At 39.9% G+C, this 19,935-nt stretch overlaps 1 protein-coding gene across 1 annotated transcript in view; it reads left to right on the top strand.

The window, feature by feature from the left end:
• The window catches only part of LOC139736543 (coatomer subunit alpha-like), a 65,608-nt gene extending 45,706 nt beyond the window's left edge, over positions 1-19,902 (top strand). Inside the window, exons 12-27 of the mRNA XM_071647293.1 lie at positions 1,022-1,104; positions 1,686-1,911; positions 3,037-3,175; positions 5,180-5,312; positions 6,096-6,272; positions 7,069-7,258; positions 8,366-8,461; positions 8,825-9,127; positions 9,636-9,742; positions 10,951-11,091; positions 12,697-12,833; positions 15,324-15,510; positions 16,912-17,022; positions 17,663-17,824; positions 18,762-18,874; positions 19,761-19,902. Of these exons, the coding sequence (XP_071503394.1) occupies positions 1,022-1,104; positions 1,686-1,911; positions 3,037-3,175; positions 5,180-5,312; positions 6,096-6,272; positions 7,069-7,258; positions 8,366-8,461; positions 8,825-9,127; positions 9,636-9,742; positions 10,951-11,091; positions 12,697-12,833; positions 15,324-15,510; positions 16,912-17,022; positions 17,663-17,824; positions 18,762-18,874; positions 19,761-19,902 (2,447 nt within the window). The remainder of the gene's footprint in view (positions 1-1,021; positions 1,105-1,685; positions 1,912-3,036; positions 3,176-5,179; positions 5,313-6,095; positions 6,273-7,068; positions 7,259-8,365; positions 8,462-8,824; positions 9,128-9,635; positions 9,743-10,950; positions 11,092-12,696; positions 12,834-15,323; positions 15,511-16,911; positions 17,023-17,662; positions 17,825-18,761; positions 18,875-19,760) is intronic.
• The last annotated feature ends 33 nt before the right edge of the window (positions 19,903-19,935 follow it).

The following is a 19,935-nucleotide window of genomic DNA, read 5'->3' as shown; positions in this document are numbered from 1 at the left end:
ACGTGGTTAGGATGTTGTTGCGTGCACTTGTAACAAAGAGTTCAAGCATTCATGCACTAAGTAAGAGATAGTTTGCCGTACCCACGTAGACTGGGTTCACACACTCAGCAAGAGATGGCTTGCCATGCATCAGCACCATGCATCAGTAAAAACAAATGCATGGTTTCATCTATGGCAAGCCAAAGAGAGAGACTTACAAATTGTCAGAAATACAATTAAAACAATGGATTTCAGGCAAAATTTGTCACTGTACTTTAAAACTAATGATACATGAATGTTCTTGTGCATCATAAGGAATTACAGTATGTGCTTGCAGTAACTATGAAATTTTGCCTTTACCCACTCAACTTCAGCTCGCGGGTTAAGCATTCCATAGTTACCTACAGTTCATACCGACACACTCAGACTCGTGTTTCGTTTGTGTACTGAACTGAATAATAAATATGCTAAATGTGGCTTACAAGTTCTCATGTAGGGACAGGAAATCTTGCAAAACCTGATAAAATATTTATTCATTTTGTTAATGTTTGGATAGTAAATATTTGAAATACATTTAGAGTTAGAGTATGTTTTGCATTTCTTTCTGTAAAGAGAACGGTTGGTGGGCAGTTGGGCATTCTCAGATGTAGTGGTGTACAATCTGTGATTTTAAAATCATGAATTGACAAAACTGCAAGTGTATTAGCATTTGAGTAGATTTGGAGAGATATATACAAAGGAATGAAAATGGCATTGTGTGCCCCCCCCCCAAAAAAAAAACCAACAACAGCAAACAAACAAAAACCTGATATTTTCTAGGTTCGACAAATGGAGGGTGCAACCTTTATTTCCTGGGATTATAACAATGTTTTTACTCAAATTTATTAGTGTATGTTAATAATTCAACAAATCTTGTGTTTCATACAAACTTGTGAGTTGGATACCTTCATGCCACCGAAAGTACAGAATGCTGTTTTGATCAGCATGAAAGGAGGAAGTATTTGTTTTATCATACAGTCATTTCTTGTTTGAATGTCACCAGCTCCTGAGGGTAAACGCTCTTCCGGTCTGACGGCTGTCTGGGTGGCAAGAAACCGATTTGCAGTCCTGGATCGCAGCCACTCGGTGAGTACTAGAGCAGCAATTCTTTACTTGATGTGGGTAATGTTCAGTTGGCTTTTGAGACCCTTTTGTGACCCTGCATCATAAAACAAAGAAAACGAAAAATTGTCAGGCATGGATTTTTAGTCATGAGCAGATTCTGAGAGAGCAGACTTCAAGCTATTAAAATGATATATAACTTGATTCAAATAGACTTTCCTATAAACCCTATCCTAACATTGGAAGAACAGCTTTCACTCTGGAAAGTTTGAACTGAGATATGAGGCTCTGAAGTACAGGGTATATTCAAGCGCTTTAAATCTTTACTAAGCTATGCTGACTGTGTAATGAATGGAACAAAAGACAGGATGTACACTTGGTACCCTGTTGGAGCCCATCGGGAAGTGGTCCACTTTTGGCACGGTACAGTACAGTAAGATACACTAGGAGTGTTTGAGGGCCCCTCTGACATGGGTACGATACGGTACAGTTCGCTTCAGAAGAGCGCTCGAGCGCACCTTATTACTCATTTGCAGAGTCGACTTTGGCAAACAAATTGTTTAGAATCTAATGTTCTTCTGCCCCCCCCCCCCTTCCTTCCTCAGCTGGTTATCAAGAACCTGAAGAATGAGGTGACCAAAAAGGTCCAGACACCAACCTGTGAGGAGATCTTCTATGCCGGCACGGGCATGCTGCTGCTGCGCGACGCCGAAAGTGTCACCCTATTTGACGTGCAGCAGAAGCGCTCGCTGGGCCAGTGCCGCATCTCCAAGGTGCGCTACGTGATCTGGTCTGCCGACATGATGCACGTCGCCCTGCTGAGCAAGCACAGTAAGAGCTCATATAAGATATCCTACGTAACTTAACCCTTTGCCTTTAACTCTTTATGTGCTATGTTCGCACGCCTGACTTGAGTTAATGGCGTGCCAACTTCACATATTCTGCTCAAACGCACAAAGCTGCCCAAACCGATCAATGAATAGCCAAATGCCACGGTACAATGAAAGCGTTTCTCGTGGATCCATTCCTGTCACACGTAGCTTCCATTTTATGTGGTGATTGGCTATCAAGTGGTGTTCCCAACTGGATTTGCGAGTAAATTCTCAAAGTTTCAGGCAGTGTGCTGAAGTCATGCCTCTGCAGTTATGTAGCTACTGGTCATTTAAAAGAAAAACGAACATAGATATGTCATATAATTTACATCAAAGAAAAGCTTAGCATTTTCTCTACAACTTTGCATATTATATGACCAGGGTAAAGAAAATCTATTGAACTTACGCAGATTTGAAAAGCAGAATGTTTCCCCAAAGCATGACTAGGTTGCTGTCTCAGAATAAAGTGGCACACAGGGGGTTTACGCCATGACACATAAAGAGTTAAGTGACCGGGCACTCCGCCCAATCTGTCAAGCTTTTTTCAATCAGTGTAGCATAGAATCTCATCCATTCAAACTTGACCTAGTCAGGTGTAATACTGTGCCTCAGTCTAACAGAAAGGCAGTAGGTATTAGGGATATTAGGTAATCTCTTATAGGTAATCTCTGATCATGGACATGCACACTGTAGTATCCAGACATCTGTGCTAGTCGGTGAACAGAGCACAGTCAGTGTTAGTTCCAAAACCCAGCTGCATTTACAAGTTGTTGAAGTTAAGATTACCCTGTTCTGTGTGTTTTTGCTTTGTTTCATGTTTTGTTTCTAGTAATTATATCCTTCAGTTTTCTTTGTAAGGGAAATTTATGTTCTATTTCTATGTTTTTTACTGTATCCTACTTAATTTCCAAGACCATAGAGTATAAACACTGAAGTATAATATTCATTCCTTGAGAAAAAAACAAAAATCAAAGTTATGTATTATATTTAGTTAATTGTTTATAAGAATGATTAAAAAACTGTTTACACTGTGATAAATATGACATAAAGACACATGTATCACATTGAAAACTCTTGTTTACAGCCATCGCTGTGTGCAACCGCAAGCTGGAAACCCTCTGCACCATCCATGAAAACATCCGAGTGAAGAGTGGAGCATGGGATGAGAGTGGTGTCTTCATCTACACCACCAGTAACCACATCAAATACGCCATCACCAATGGGTGAGCTTTTACCCCTCATCTCCCATTCTGATCATGTGACCATGGCACATGGTTGTTTGTTTATTTCAATTTCCCTCTGAGAAAATAGCTGAATGGTCCTTATTCATTTGTACTAACTGGTCTGCCACAGGTTCCAGTTATGAGTGCTTGGGGTAGACACTTCACCAGGTTGTTACCTGCTCTTTGCGATGATGAATGAAGGAAGGGGGGGGGGGGGGGGGTGTGATTCTCTGACACACGGAACCTCCAGTTCATGTCCTATCGAATAGACAGATGATTTTGTCTCTACTACAAGGGATGGCATTATAGTACACAACATCGCATAGTTAGACTCTAGTGGATTCGAACCCACACCAGAACCTGAGCCATATGACTGAAAGACAGACATGCTATGGCTTGAACGATCTCGATGCTTTTCACTCGCTCATCAGATTCCACAAAATGTCTTTGGCAGGGCCTACAAGGGTGCATGCTACGATGTGGGCAAAGTGTGGACATGAATGGTGGAAAAATTATCACACCAGGAATTGGCAGAGTGTCATATGTGACCCTGCACCTCAAAACAAACAAAAAGTCGCCAGACATGAATTTTTAGTTAAGACCATGTTCTGAAAGAGCAGACTTTAAGCTTTAAAATGATGTATAATTCAAATCAAATGGACTCTCCTAACCTATCTAAATATTGGAAAGAAAGCACAAACTCAGGAAAAGTGTGAACTGAGAAAAGAGGCTATGAATTACAGTGTCTATTAAAGCGCTTAATCTTTACCAAGCCGTGCTGGCTGTGCGATGAATGGGACAAAAAAACAGGAAGTAAACCACCAGAGTAACAACAATGAAGAGATTATCAGATTAAATTGAAATTAAGCATGCCTCATTAACACATTCTGTCCTAGTCAATGCCAACTTTCAAAGCAGTAGCGCTATCCTTTTGAAAGTTATTAGAGTTGAAAGTGAAGAGTGTGGACAAGGTTTTTCAGAAATGAAAAAGGAATTCTGAAGACACACCTAATCACAATATTCTGCCAAAAATGTTCGAGATAAACTGCTAAAAAACACTCTTTCCTGCCCGTTTTATGAAACCAAATTTTAGCATAATGTAAAAGAAGACCCATTCTTTCAGAAAATATGAAAAAGTCAAATTCGGCTAGGTTGACCCATTTCACTTATTTTCAGTCCTCACGCAAAATCAGTGTGTGCGACTTTATGTTCGTTTTGAGGTGCACGGTCACATATAGTGGCGTAATATATTTGTCAGATCGCCATCTTTTGCTGAGACATCTTGCCTGTAGATACATTGTACATTCCACCCAATGTAGTGTAGTGAGCAATGTATATACATGTAACTCAACTACCTGCAGTTTGAAAAAAATACATTAAAAAAAAACAACAAATAGGCACTGGTCATCAGCTTCTCTTGAAAGTTCCTGTTATGCAAAATAAAACAGGGCCCTATTTTATCAAACGATAAAATCAATTTTAGATTTCCTTACCACACAGGCTGCCATAGACTTGCAGTTTAAATCAACTATGTAATCAATTTTAACTCTTCATAAAACAGGGCATAATACAAGAACGACTTTGCGACTGATTGACAAATTGCACTACATCAACGTAAATTTGCTCTTGATAAGCACTGAAGCACTGAAAAAAGACGTTGCTTGCATGCTTCTGTGTTGACTGAGATTTTTTTTTTTTTCACTGATTAGAATGAAAAAAAAAAAACATTTCATTTCAACAGGCCTAATGTATATTGAATTAAGGCACAAAAACAAAGGTATGACCAAGAAATTGGTAGTAAACAATGATAAGCAGTAAATTGGTCATGCCTGTATGATGTTTTGATGAATAATTTGTTATTCACCATTGATTGAAGGTTATCAACAGTAGGCATGCTGCCTAATCCCCCATAATTGGTAATTGTAGATTGCCATTTAAAAATATAAAATTTGTTACACCGCACATGTCAATAAATTCTGCTTGTTTCCATATTCTTTTGTGCAGTGACCATGGCATTATCCGCACCCTGGACGTACCCATCTACATCACTCGGGTCAAGGGTCAGAATGTGTACTGCCTAGACCGTGACTGCCGCCCTCGTGTGCTCAGCATCGACCCAACCGAGTTCCGATTCAAGGTGAGTTCTAGCATCTTTTGGGGAGGCTCAGCCTCAGAAACTTTTCAGAGAAATATTCAACTACGGTGTGTGGAAATATTAAGGAATTTCCGCACGGGAGATGAGAGATGATGAATGTGTGGTATTATTGTAGGAAATCTGCTCTGCTCCCAATATAAAATGGAGATACCTCACACCAATTATGTTTTTGAGTTTATTAAAAAGCATGCACAGAAGATAGTATGAAATTTAGGTGAGTTGCGTACTGAATGTGGCTACAAAGATGCGTGTCAAGGTGTTTGAAGTGAAGTTAAAATTCCAGTCAGTGATCATACCACATGTCCATCATGATATTTTGATTGCAGCATTGGGTGGTGTAGTATTAGGACCACCAGCTCTGAATATTTGGGTTCCCCATTTGAGCAGATTGGTATGAGAGGAAGTTTCCTTAGACAAAGCAGTTTATCCATGTCACCTAGCACTTATGTACAGACTTACAGCCATGTCAATCTCATGATTTTGCTTGATCATATATGCAAATAATTGCTTCTTACGAGACCACAATCAAAATGAATATTCAAAAAAAAAATGGAAATTTCAAATGCTGAGTGAAAATTTCCTGTCAAATTGTGCTCAGCTGATTATGAATTACCATTTTGAAAGATGTTGGTTGATTTATTTATTGTGTGTTTTTGTGTGCATGTTTTAGTGTAGCTCTCTGCAATTTATTGCGAGTACTTTGAGATTCTCTACATGTTTGATTGATTTATTGTGTAACTTTTTTTCTGTACATGATTGGTATAGCTCGCCCTGATCCACCGCAAGTATGATGAGGTTCTCCACATGGTGCGCACAGCCAAGCTGGTCGGCCAGTCCATCATCGCCTACCTGCAGAAGAAGGGCTACCCGGAGGTCGCCCTCCACTTCGTCAAGGACGAGAAGACGCGCTTCGCCCTCGCCCTGGAGTGCGGCAACATCGAGGTGATTTACAGAATTCAGTATTGTGAAATTCAGTCATGCTTCGGCCAAATGATTTGAGCAAATTTTGGTGCCTGTGCTTTGTAGAGGATTATGGTAGAATTTGGATTTCTATCATCAAAGATAGTCGGTTTTATATTCCATAAACCAAATTGAATTGAGGTGGTGCGGGATGATGTTGATGAAGATGATAGTACTTTGGAAGTGCCAAAACATCAAGACTAGATTTGATACTGATTCTTAGATATGGACAATAATAATGATGATTTCTGTCAGGACAGTGGTAATAAAGAGTGTGATGATGTCCGTAATGACTCTGATAAGACTTCTCGTGATGCTTGTAATAACAAAGATGTTCTAACCCATGGCAATGTTGACAACGAAGATGACTAGAATGATGAAATGTCAAGAGGAGTGATGATGATAACTCTGAAATCAAGAATGATGATGATGATTGTTTTCATGAGGATGATGGGGATGATTACAATTTGAATAGTCCTGATGATAGAGATATCTCTCACTGATAATGATTGCAGCTGAAATGTAGCAACCTATGATTGTGATTGTGATTATGATTATGATTAATATGAAATGTGGAGTTTAGTGAAGATAGTAATTGTTAGAACAAAAATGATGATAATGATTAAATAGTAACAATGATTTTTGTCAGGCTGATGATGATAGCGACAAATTTCTGATTGTGCTGGTAATGATGATTATTCCGATTGTGAAGCTCCTCTTGCTCCTGAAGACAACAACAAATGTCTCAATCCATCTCAATGATGTCGCCCCGTCGCAGGTTGCCTTGGAAGCAGCTAGGGCCCTGGACGACAAGTCCTGCTGGGAGAAGCTAGGGGAGGCTGCCCTCCTCCAGGGGAACCACCAGGTGGTGGAGATGGCCTACCAGCGCACCAAGAACTTTGACAAGCTCTCCTTCCTCTACCTCATCACCGGCAACCTGGAGAAGCTGCGCAAGATGATGAAGATCGGTAAGCCTCGTGTTGCCATGGCAACATGATTATTAATATCTACAACGTCACAGTACCATTTCTGATTGGCAAATTTGGCTCATGGTCTATTGTAGGCCATCTTTCTTCAAATGGGGAAAATATCAAAGGCAAATTTACCTAAAAAGAGAATGTTGAATTAAATGAAAATGTCGAAACAAACCCCCAAAACAAAAACAAAACAAGAGACTTTAAAACTTCAGGATGATGAAGAAAATACATTAATGACCTTCTACACGTAAGCGTTGGTTAGATGGTGGACATATCATTCAAATCTATATAAAGCTCCTCCAATGAACCATGGATTTTCGTCACGTAAATCTGATTTCACTTGCAGAAAATCCCAGGTGTGATTGTATTCCAAATCCCCAAATGAAAACTAATTTAAGAAAGAAATGGGTACTGCACTTGAAATACATCTCTGTTACTTGCATTTACAGATACTGCCTGCTGTCACCAAATCTAAAATCAAAAATACTGTTACTGGTTGCTTGGAAGTTAAGTGATATCAAATTTTACTTGTGCTGTGGGTAGGAAGCAGAACTTTATGACTATTTAGTTCTAATCATGTAGTGTTATTTATTCCATTTCTGTAATAATAATAATAATAATTGTTTTGGATATAAACTCCAAATTTTATTGTCCAAGAATGGAAATTCTTTTTGCCCAATTGATCGTGGGCCCGGCAGCCACTGAGCAGCGCCAGATCGACGTTGCTCTAACCTTTTCAACTGTTGAACGGCAAACAAGGTAGCAGCAACTCCCATCTTTTAACGTCTTTTGGTATGACGCGGCCGGGGTTTGAACCCACGACCTCCCGATTGTGAGGGCAGCCACTCTACTCACTGAGCCAACACATCGGTATTGTCGATACTATCTTTTACAGCATTAATGGTCGTCTTGTATTTGAACTGCAATTTCGTAGATGATTTCGCAAACTTGTATGATACCTGTTACTCCTGGACAACCAGTACAAAATGTGACCTGAAAAAAAGTCATCAACAATTTTGAAATTTTTGCACACTTACGAACTGTGAAATATTCTATTCATGATAAATGAGATTATGATTTTGACCGTTTGCTCCGTAGCCGAGATCCGCAAGGACACGAGTGGACAGTACCAGTGCGCCCTCTACCTCGGTGATGTGGAGGAGAGGGTCAAGATCCTAAAGAACTGTGGACAAAGTGAGTCTGATCAAAACTGACCAGTCCTACTATTTGGTTTGATCCTGTTTTCTTTTCATTTCAGTTTGCTTTCAGCTCTATGTCAAGCTCTCTTTCTGTTTACTTTTATTTCTCTTTATCTCATCTCTCTTTGCATGATGTCACATTAATCTTTCACATTTTTTTTCCGTAAAAAAATTGTGTTTATCCTGTCTAGACTTTTGCTATTGGGTTGCTGTAAACTTTTTGATGTGTGAGTATGAAGGCATGCACAGTCATCTGTATGATATGTATTGCATACCACACACTCATAGGCACATTCGTCCTAGTTCTATCCGTGAGAAAAAGAAGAAAATGAACTATTCTGACATGATTTCTGGGCAGAATCTCTGGCCTACCTGACGGCCAAGACCCACGGTCTGGAGGAAGAGGCAGAGACCATCACCGAGATGTTCGGCGAGAACGAGAAGCTGCCCGAGGTGTCCCCGGGGGCACAGCTCCTCCAGCCACCGCCGCCCATCGTCCAGTCAGAGGAGAACTGGCCGCTGCTGACCGTCACCAAGGGTTTCTTCGAGGGCGCCATGACGAGGGGCAAAGGCGCCACCACGGCGATGGTGGCAGATGCCGCCATGGATGAAGGAGATGCTGGCGGTGACTGGGGTGATGATGCGGAACTGGTCCTTGATGGTGAGTACAGGGGACCCCGTTAAAACGAAAACCTGATCAATCAACAAATCAATTGATCAGTCAGACCATCTGTTGATCTGTCTATCAATTGACCAATCAATCCATTGGTCGACCAATCAACTAACAAGCAAATCAATCAATCAATCAATCCATCAATCAATCACTCAGTCAGTCTGTTGATCCGCTTATCGATTGATCATTCAATCAATCTGTCAACCAGCCACCCAACCAATCATTCAATCATCCTAATGATCAATCACTCAGTCAATCACTCAGTCAATCAGTCTGTTCTTTGATTGAGCTATCAATTAATCAAGCAGTTTGTTAACCCTTTAACCATTCACTCATTCAATTATCCAATTGATCAATCAACAATCAATCAGTCAACCAATCAATCAATCAACCAAATATCAGTCAATTGATCCATTAGAGTAAAGCTGGTGAGACCCATGCATAAACTCATAAATTCATTATCTAAACTCTCAGTAATATCTTTGATGTTGTCCAGGTGGGGACGAGTTTGGCGATGCGATGGACGGTTTCGGAGATGAGGAGGGAGATGGAGAAGGAGGAGCGTGGGATGTGGACGAGGAGCTGGAGCTACCACCAGACCTGGTCAGTGGACAGAGGGGGAGATAACACATACATGTAGATGTTGTAGAGAACGACGCCTTGTCACTTACCCAAAATCAAACATGTGGGACTGCAAAGGGTATCTCATGGAGGGGACTGCAAAGGGTATCTCATGGAGGGGCCTTGGTGCTTACACAAAATCCAATATGTGGGATTGCAAAGGGGATGCAATGCAGAAGTAGGATGGTAGGATAATTTGCACAACAATAAGTTGTTAGACAAGAGCGCTAATTCTTGTCTAATTCTAAGGATTTCTCAGTGCCCCACTCAGAATGTGATAATTTGAAATTAAATGAAGAAACACAAGGCAGAATTGAGTTGTAGTGTATGGAGGGCATTGGTGCTAACACAAAATCAAATATGTGGGACTGCCATGGATATTTGTCGTGCAGCAAAATGCACCAAGCGGTGAACTCTGCTTTAGAATGTTGCTTAAGAAGAATACCAATTTCTCTCTGATCAGAAGGAATGTTCAATGTTGTATTTGCAATGTAATAATTTGAGATAATAGTGAAAAACCAAAGGCAGGCAGTCAGAAAAAAGATGATAGGGAGACTGTATATCTTTCACTTTTATTTCATTTGTTACTTGCTCAATGAAAGAAAAATGGAAGCACTTGACTAAGGTCATATCCAAAGGCACTGGTTACTTGTTGTAGATCCTGGCAGCATTTTAAAGCACCAGTGTTTGCATATATATATATACATTCAATGCCTGAATGCTGAATTTTCCAATGCTTTAATGATCTGTAATGATTTTTTTCCCATTAATCTAATGCACACACATGATAAATGTCATCACCAGGGCTTCTCCATAGCCCTTATGGAGATGATAACACTTCAACAAATATCTCCATGTTCACAGTCACTTTTGAACTTGAATAAAACTTTGCCATGTTAATTTTCACAGAATAAGTGAGCCCCCCCCCCCCCCCCCCCCCGCCCCTCCCCCCAAAAAAGAAAAAAATAAATTAACCTTATTCCTTTCACATGCATAGGAAAACTTCTGGTATGCGTTAGCTTCAAGACATTTGATATGATTGTTGCTGACTTTCTCTATTTATCTCTGCTATTGAAGCTGATAGCTGATAATTTTTGTTGTTGTTGATGTTATTATGCTTTTTTTTAAATGGCTACCGTGTACTTGTTGTTTTTGATGCCTTCTTTTGTTTTATGAATGGTTTCCCACAGGAGGTCACACCAGGAGGCGGGGCAGACGATGACTACTTTGTGGCCCCGACCCGAGGCATGAGTCAGAGCCAGGTGTGGGTGAAGAACTCTCAGCTACCTGTAGACCACATATTGGCTGGCTCCTTCAGCACCGCAACACAGGTGAAGACTCCTTACTACCCCTACTCCTACCCCAACCCCAGAGAAACTATGGAATGAAGTAATAAGATGATTTGACAAAACATAATATATGTTGAAATGAATACAATATCATTAAAGAGACTGCACAGTACTGGTTGAGGTGAGGATTCAGCTTGTAACGTTTTTGGAGATACTTAGAAACCACTCTATTAAATGTTAAAGAGCATACAAGTCTAAGGGGTATCAAAAGTTTATTTGATGAAAATCGGTTTTGAAATGACTGAGACATCTAGAATCAAGGAAAAACAAAGGGATTCTAATAAAATTTGTGGCCTGTCAGTTTTATTAGGGTGGCTTAGGGTATCATTAAGTAAATGTTGAATCCTTCTTGAAATTACATGTTCTTTCATATTTCATAAGAGGTTTCTCATTATCTGACCAGAAATGTTATAAACCTGAATCCTCACCTTTACCAGTACTGTGCAGTCCCATTAACCAGATATAATACTGTAAGTGATCATCCATATCATCTTATCTGCCATGACTTATACATCTCAGCAGTGAATGTACTAAAAGCATTTGCCATCATAAAGCAGTGATATGTGTGGCCAATTATTCATATCGTCTAGTGGAAAATATTGCCTCTCTTTTCTTATAACTTTTTATAAGTTTTTGTTCAAGTATTTAACAATACAACTTCTCCACTGAGGAAGACATGGAAAAGGAATGTATTACTCTAACTAGAAAAGCACTCTGAGAGCGCAGACCTCCCCGCCAAGCATGCAGCTCATTTCCACCACTGATCCGTTTCTTCTATAGAGATATCAGTGATTTCCACCCATACATACTTATATAGCATTGTGTGCAGAGTTGCCCAATTTCCCAATATAGAAGCCTTTGTTGCATTATAAACCCTCAGCTGCACGGCGCGCCTCGCCCTAGCAGAAACTAGAGCGCGCACTTTAGTGCACGCATGCAAACCTCAAATACGTGCAGCCTGAACTCGCAAGTTCATTGACCCTACCTGCCAAAATATCAAAAATCCTTCATAAATTCCCCCAAAATTCTCGGATCACTACCAAAAGCTAAATCGTTTGGTACTTGTGTCATTCTCAACCTTTCCTGCAAGTTTCATCCCAATCCGTTAACTACTTTTTTAGTTATTTTGCGCACAGACAAACGAACGAACGAACAAACCAACGAAAACGAAAACATATTAACCTCCCCCTTGGCGGAGGTAATTATATACCAGGAACAGACTTCAAGAATTTTTTTTTCTTTGGAGAAAGTTGAAAGTTGGTGGAATTTTATTTACACATCAATTACAGATTTTATCAGCTCTGTAATCACATAGAGTTGCCAGTTTGTCTTACCCTAATCATTTACAGATCATTCATTTAATGGTATTTACAATTGTATGTAGCTGTTTTTATTTTTCAATATTGTCACCAATCTGCTACTTTGATTTTTTGTCTTTTTGTTTCCACATAAAACAACTACAACATAATAAGTGCTACATGTATTTTTCCTATTTAATCATTACGATTGTGATTATTATAGAACTATCTTTTATGAGCTATCATAAATCAGATAATTCTCATTCATTCCTTTGGCGTTCTCGTGCAGCTACTACACGACCAAGTTGGCATGGTTGACTTCACACCCTACAAGCAAATCTTCATGCAGACCTACGCTAGAGCAAGAACGTCGTATGTTGGTCTGCCATCCCTCCCTCCACTCTCTGGCTATGCTCATAGAAACTGGTATGCTACTCCCTTCATCTTGTCATGTTTGGGCTCTGCAGTATGTCACCCAAAAAAATTACAATCAGATATTTGCATTGATAACTTGCAATATGATTACCGTAAAGTTCCGTGTATAGGACGCACCCGTGTATAAGACGCACCCCTAATTTCGGACCTAAAATTTAAAAAAAAAAAAAACACGAAAATGTCCACGCAAATATTGCGTGTGTCATACATATTATTTCAGCTCAAAATTTTCCTAGAATGCAGCATGTACCATAGGTATTTGCTCTATTTTTCGTTTCCTTTTATATTTTCTTTAAACTGTATTCATCGGACATCAATACAATATGGAAGACGCAAAATGCGAGACTTGTCTCGGTACTCACTTGCTATTGTTTCGCCTTTCAATCGTGGTACATGTGTCATGCATATCGTACTCATGAGTGTACAGTACGATCTTTGCTGTCATACATAGCAGAGGGTGTCTCGCATATTGACGCATGTCAGACTGGAAGGTTCATTACGAAAAATAAGAAAAACATCAACAAGTGTAGCAGAGGGATCATACGGCAAGACGTACGGTGCGTACGGTAATTACACTCATGCACTGTTACCAGTAACATGTGTGTCTCTTGTACCATGCTTGTATGCACAGTGCTAGCCTTTTGCAAAAGGCAGCTCACTATAATTTCAGCACACGCACACGGAGAGCAATGGACTTGCACACACAGCGCGCAACGGGCAAGCGCGCTTCGATCCGATCGCTGTGTGCACGCGAGTCCATTGCAAAAGCCTCTCTGCAGCTGCTGCCTTTGCCAAAGGCTTGCATGCTAGCTACAGTGTAGCTATGCTATCCTAGCTGGCCTTGCACTCGTGAAATGAAGAGCAAACGAACGACATGGATATACATGCATGCTTCACACATCGTTCATATTTACGGTGACATAGTGTCGATCCTACTGCGTATTTTACAGCTTTTGTCTATGGCCATATCGATACTAGTACATTGATGAGTTTTACGGTATCGGTAATTTAGTAATGATACCTGTACATCGCGTATTCCAGCTACTAGGTTGGCTGTTGGTAGCTTGGTAGACTGACATCAGTAGCAATTTAGCATGTACAGCAGTGCTGTTAGTGTTACAGCTGTTGTCTATGGCCAGATTGATACATCGTTACTGCACAAGGCCGATGTAAGTTTATCTCGTATTTGCAGCTTTTGTGTGTGTCCAGATTGAAAGATCGCTCTTTTATCCGTAAGTTTTAGTGATTGCTTACCTTCCAAACGTCGATGGGCATACATGGCCCCAAGTTGGCCTTATAAAATTGGGTGTACATGACGGATTTTTTTCCGTGATTCGACTGTACCCGTGTATACGATGCACCCCCGATTTTCAACGTTTTCCGACGAAAAAATAGTGCGTCTTATACACGGAACTTTACGGTAACGTGTCTGAATGCTATTTCAGGGTCTAGAAATAAAACATCTCACCTATTTTGCAGAGAATCTTTGTGAAGCATGTCGTGGATGTGATTCTTCCAAGTTTAACACTTGGATGCTCTTGGAACTACATATCACTGTGTGAAAATAATGGGCAGAACTTGGAGGGAAGGGATTCCTGACATGCTCTCCAAAAATCCGCATTTCTCTTTGACCACTGAAGCAAATCAGATGGGTTTCTTTGCAAGACGTGGGAAATAAGTTATAGTTTCATACCCTGAAATTGTGATTGGATTGATTCACTATTTTTAAAGTTATCATTGCAGAGGGTCCCTTTTTTTTTTTTTTTTTTTTTTTTTTTGAGGGGGGGACATACGATATAGCACTCAGAGGCCAACTTTATACCATACTCCTCACTTGATTACGTTTGGTCAATGAGGGCAGGCTTTGTTTTCCATCGAAATAGAGTGTCTGGGTATGAGAAGAAAGAGACTACTTTGATGAACAGCAGTCTATTTAAATCCTTTCCAATGAAGAGAGGTACTTTGTTAAACTGGTAATTCATTGCCTAGAGACTAGTGCATAGAATAAGTAACTATTCGTATTTGAATGTAAAATGTCTTTGTCAGTTCTGTGGTAAGCTGTCCCTTTCATTCTGTGCAGCTGATTATTCTTTGTGTACCAGTATGTTTAAACAAGAACCAAAACAAACAAAACCAAGAAATATATGGAGAAAAGAATGATTGAAACATGGCAAAATTTTGTATCATTATAAGCAGTTGTGAAATGCATCAACTGACCCATATACAGGTGAGATGTTAGAGCAAGAAATGAAACCAAAATGTAGCCTTTAGTATACAGGGATTTCCTGTCCAAAGCAGAAATGATAAGAGAAACATGCAAAACAAGTCTATTCTTCAAAATTAACAAAATATTAGTAACTCGACCTTGAATAAGAAATCACATCATATTTGGTTGTTCTAGATGGTACTTAATTATTGTTAAATTCATTGATGGAAAGTGATATTATAATCATTCTTTTCTTGTCTGCCCGTCTCTACCAGGCGAGAAGCTGGAGCCCGTGGGGGCCAGCCAGCTGTGGGCCTGAAGCTAGCCCACCTGGTCCAGAGACTACAGGCTGCCTACCAGCTGACCACCCAGGGCAAGTTTCCTGAGGCCATCAATAGATTCAGGAACATCCTCCTCAGTGTGCCACTCCTGGTGGTGGATACCAAGCAGGAAATCACAGAGGTAATTCTCAATTTCATCAAAAGTTTGTGCGACCCCCCCGAACATGCTCAGATGTCATGCAAAAAAAGAAATAATGGTAATAAATAAAAATAAAAACATTGAAAAAAAGAAATAGAATTAAGAATATCGCATGTATGTTTGGAATTGTTGGGGTGGCACAGTTATGAATATATATTTGGACTGCTTTATTTTCATATTCTTATTTTTGACCCGTTGAGGATGGGCTGATTTTGCTTCAACATGCATTTCCCATAGACCCCTGCCCGAGTATGCTTGGGACTCCTCCTCAGCAGGTTAAAGAGGCAATCATACCACTGTAACTTATTTGAATGCAATCATGTTTAGTTTTAAATGTTTCAATCTTCCTCTCTTGCATTTCCCTGTGAGAATTTGATTTTGTTGTTTTTTTTAAAGAGAATTTTGTACATAAGAATGCACCAAAGTTATGATATCGTGAGTATGAGACAAAATTGCTTAATTTGCCTGTGAGCTTTGTTGTAATTATCTTAAGATAAAGTCTCATATTAGTAGTGCGTTTGGCTAGAAGACAGACCATTGTGGGTGCTCTGATGTGGATCTTTGTGTGTTTCATTGACTTCCCATGATGCGGCAAGCTGTCTTTGTAAGACGTTGTGAGCAACTATAGCACACACTTTATTGCATCTATTAAACATAGTCAGCTGCTAATATGTGTATATGGGTGATCAGGAACTAAGTTCCAAACATTAGAGGGAACCAATCACTGATTCAAATCTTAGCATATTTCAAACCTATCAAATTTGTACAAGATTCCTTGAGGGTGGTATATTGCCCAGGGGCAGACATAAAGAAAAAAAAAAAAGAGAAAAGAAAAGCAATTAACTAGTACCCTTCTTTAATCCGTGACCTACCCATTTTCACCCCTCTTGAAATACCTGCTGAACCACCTGCAGCAGCTCTTGTTTGGATGTTGAAAATGCAATTCTTATAAAACTTGAGTGTAACTCTGTCTGCTTTCAATACATGCATATCATTCCTGTATTCCCCTAATCTGTCATACAATTTCTCATAATGTAAAAGTGGAAATTTTGGCAGTGTTGAATTTTTCGCTCATTCGCACAACCAGAAGCTATCGCGAAAATGAAAGCATGCGAATATTTTTGCGTGCTATATGTTCCAGTAGTTGATGTCTTGATTCTGCGGAATTAAAAATACGCGAAACTCTCTCTTGCCCGGCCAAGCACGAAAAATTAGGCCCGCAAAAATATCCAATTTTACAGTAATCAATTTCGTGAGATCCATCCAAAAAACTTGTGAAATTTACTCTCTCCAGGAAGTTGAGGCTGATGTTGCAAGATGAGACCATTAAAGTGCTCAAGGGTTGAAATGATTTTAAACAATTTCCATTCCCCCTCCCACCAGGCGCAGCAGCTGATCACCATCTGCCGAGAATACATCGTTGGGCTGTCCATGGAGAACCATCGGAAGGAACAACCAAAGAGTAACCTGGAGGAACAGAAGAGAGTCTGTGAGGTGGGTTGGTGGTCTGTGAAAACTACCCTGCATCCTCCCTTCCCCAATAGACCCAGATATACCAATCAAGACACTCTCAAGTCAACTGGCCACCAATCTTGGGTCTCATAGCATTCTTTGTCACAGATGGTTCCTGAAATTTTACGTCAGAAGAAGGGTTGCTCCATCCGTCTGAAGACGATATTCCAAATTCATGTGTCTCATTTTGAAAAAAAAGTCAGTATGAACAAAGCAAAAAGTTCCTGAGGGTCATGTTTTATTTCATTTCAGACGGTGACTGCTTGGGGAGACAGGTAAATTTGCTTGGAATTCTCATATAGGGTTGTTTTCATGGAGTCAGTTGTGCATAACATTTCTTTTGTTTTACTGCACGTGGTAGTTTTGAAGTTGATGGAGTCATTGCCTTATGAATTCTTCAAAGCTGTGCCACACACATTTTTCTAATTTGTAATATCAAAATGTTGTTATAGCGGGACAGAAAAGCTATTTGCAGATAATAGATGATTATTTGTGGACCTGAATATCACTCCATTTCTGTGAATTGTTTCTATAACCATGTTCATTATAAAAGGAGTGCACTGTAAGAAGTAGCAATACTGATTTTCTCTTCTGTTCTCACTCTCCTTCCTCTCCCCCTCAGCTGGCTGCTTACTTCACCCACTGTGACCTCCAGCCCATCCACCAGATCCTCACCCTCCGGACGGCCATCAACCTCTGGTTCAAGCTCAAGAACTTCAAGACGGCGGCGAGCTTTGCCCGCAGGCTGCTGGAGCTGGGCCCCAAGCCTGACGTAGCGCAGCAGGTGTGTAAGAATTTGTATAGAGTCCTGGATCCAGGATGCAACAGACTTTGGCTGACTTGATATAATGTAACAAATTATTCTTATCGTCGCTTGGGAGACAAGATATCGTATCTACAAAATGTCAAATGTTCAGGAGAGCAATAAAACATGGCAGCCAAAGTACTGCATCAAATGGGAGCACGTTTTCGTTGACATGCCGTGGTGGTTTTATTTTTGGGGTAAGACAGCTAGGATATGGACAGGACATCACTTAACTGATTATCTGGCTATTAATCCAAAAAAGTCATTTTCACCAAAAGCAATATTATAACAACCCCAGGCCTCCCAACCATATCAAATTTTGCTGTAATTTGCTGCAATTTGCTTCAATTGAACATAGATAATGTGACAAAGTAATCATGTGGTTTAAATTTGTATGCTGTATTTCTTCTTTTTAGATTTTGCCTTGTTTTAAGATGTGTGATTAATTCTTTTATGGCTGTTTTTTTTTTAAATCTCTTGTAGAAAAAGTGGATAGTGCTTTCAGTTCTAATTAGTAATTACGATGTAAAAATGGATGTGGAATTTCTGTTTTCTGTGAGATTTTTGTTTTTCTTTTAGTGAAGAAGTGTTCTTAGTGTGGAGAGTAAATCTGGACAGGTTAGCTATTGCATTTTACTCTCACTTTGTCGTTGGTGGAGAATAATAAGGGTGTCGAGGTGCCTTGAACACTATGGCTTCAGTGGCAACTTAACACCTTATAATTCTCACTCGACATAATCTTTGTAGTTTCATACATGCCTGTTTTGCTATTCTTGCTTGTTATTTGCATTAACTTATAATTGTTAGATTCTGCCTTCCTGTCAGACAAACGCCTTTTTCTTGTTTGAAATTCTATTTGTCCTGTTCCTGGTATGTAACCCCTTTGGTATAATTTATTTTGCTTCATGCTACACAGACTCGTAAGATCCTACAGGCTTGTGAGAAGAACCCAACAGATGCACACAAGCTCAACTATGACGAACACAATCCATTTGACATCTGTGCAGCCTCCTACAAGCCTATCTACAGGTGAGTGATGTCGATGTCTTAATTTTCATCATCTTTATCATCATCGTCACATCATAACGTCACCATCACTGCCATCATTATATTACCCTCATCATCGTCATCGTCGAATGTAGTCAATTTTATTACTGTCATCATCTTCGTCATCATCATTGTCACATCATAACATCACCATCACTATGTCACCATCACCATCGTCATCATCCGTAACATCGTCATCACATCACCATCATCATCAAGATTCTTATCATTATCATCGTCATTGTCACATCATAACATCACCGTCACTACCATCATTATATTACCATCATCATCGTCATCATCCGTAACATCTTCATCACATCACCATCATTATCTATTCTTATCATTATCATCATCATCGTCATCAAGATAATTTTCTTCATCATTGCCATTATCATCATCAACATCATCATCACGATCAGCATTGTTGTCATTATTCCTTGGAGTAGGATTATCATCGTTTTCAATACAGTTGACTTCATCACTATTACATGTGCAGTATACTTTGCCCACAACTCTAAGTATTTTGAAGAGGTCTGAATGTGCTACAATTTGGTCAATTGCTTTACTCTAATCTCTTGTAAAGTAGAATAATGTCTTGACTGTTACAAAAGTAGTGTTCTTTGCAAGGATGTCTTACAGTGGAAATAAATAGTTGGTAGATCAAATTTAAAACAGAAAATAGAATAAAACATTGAGCAGTTTTCGAACGTACACTTTGTATGTTTAATTGGTCTGTCTTAAACAGTCACACTTCTTAGGTGAAAAAAACAAAACAAAACTGAATTTATTGCCTGTGACATCATTGACCTGTGATGCACTTGTTATTCATTGCATTGTGTTTTAATTTGTGTGTGTTCCCATACAGAGGAAAGCCCGTTGAAAAGTGTCCACTCAGCGGTGCGTGTTACTTGCCCCAGTACAAAGGTGAGGTCTGCCGCGTGACCCAGGTCACAGAGATCGGGCGCGACAGCATCGGACTCCGGATCAGCCCCCTCCAGTTCCGGTAGAGCCATCAGGCCGCACCTGGGTGCGTTCGCAGG

The sequence above is a fragment of the Diadema antillarum genome, unplaced genomic scaffold (assembly GCF_040938485.1).
Source record: "Diadema antillarum isolate AM-2024a unplaced genomic scaffold, OU_Dant_1.0 seq00000651_RagTag, whole genome shotgun sequence".
Lineage (NCBI taxonomy): Eukaryota > Metazoa > Echinodermata > Echinoidea > Diadematoida > Diadematidae > Diadema > Diadema antillarum.
Note: the sequence above shows the minus strand (reverse complement) of the source record. Positions and strands in the feature narration are given on the sequence as shown.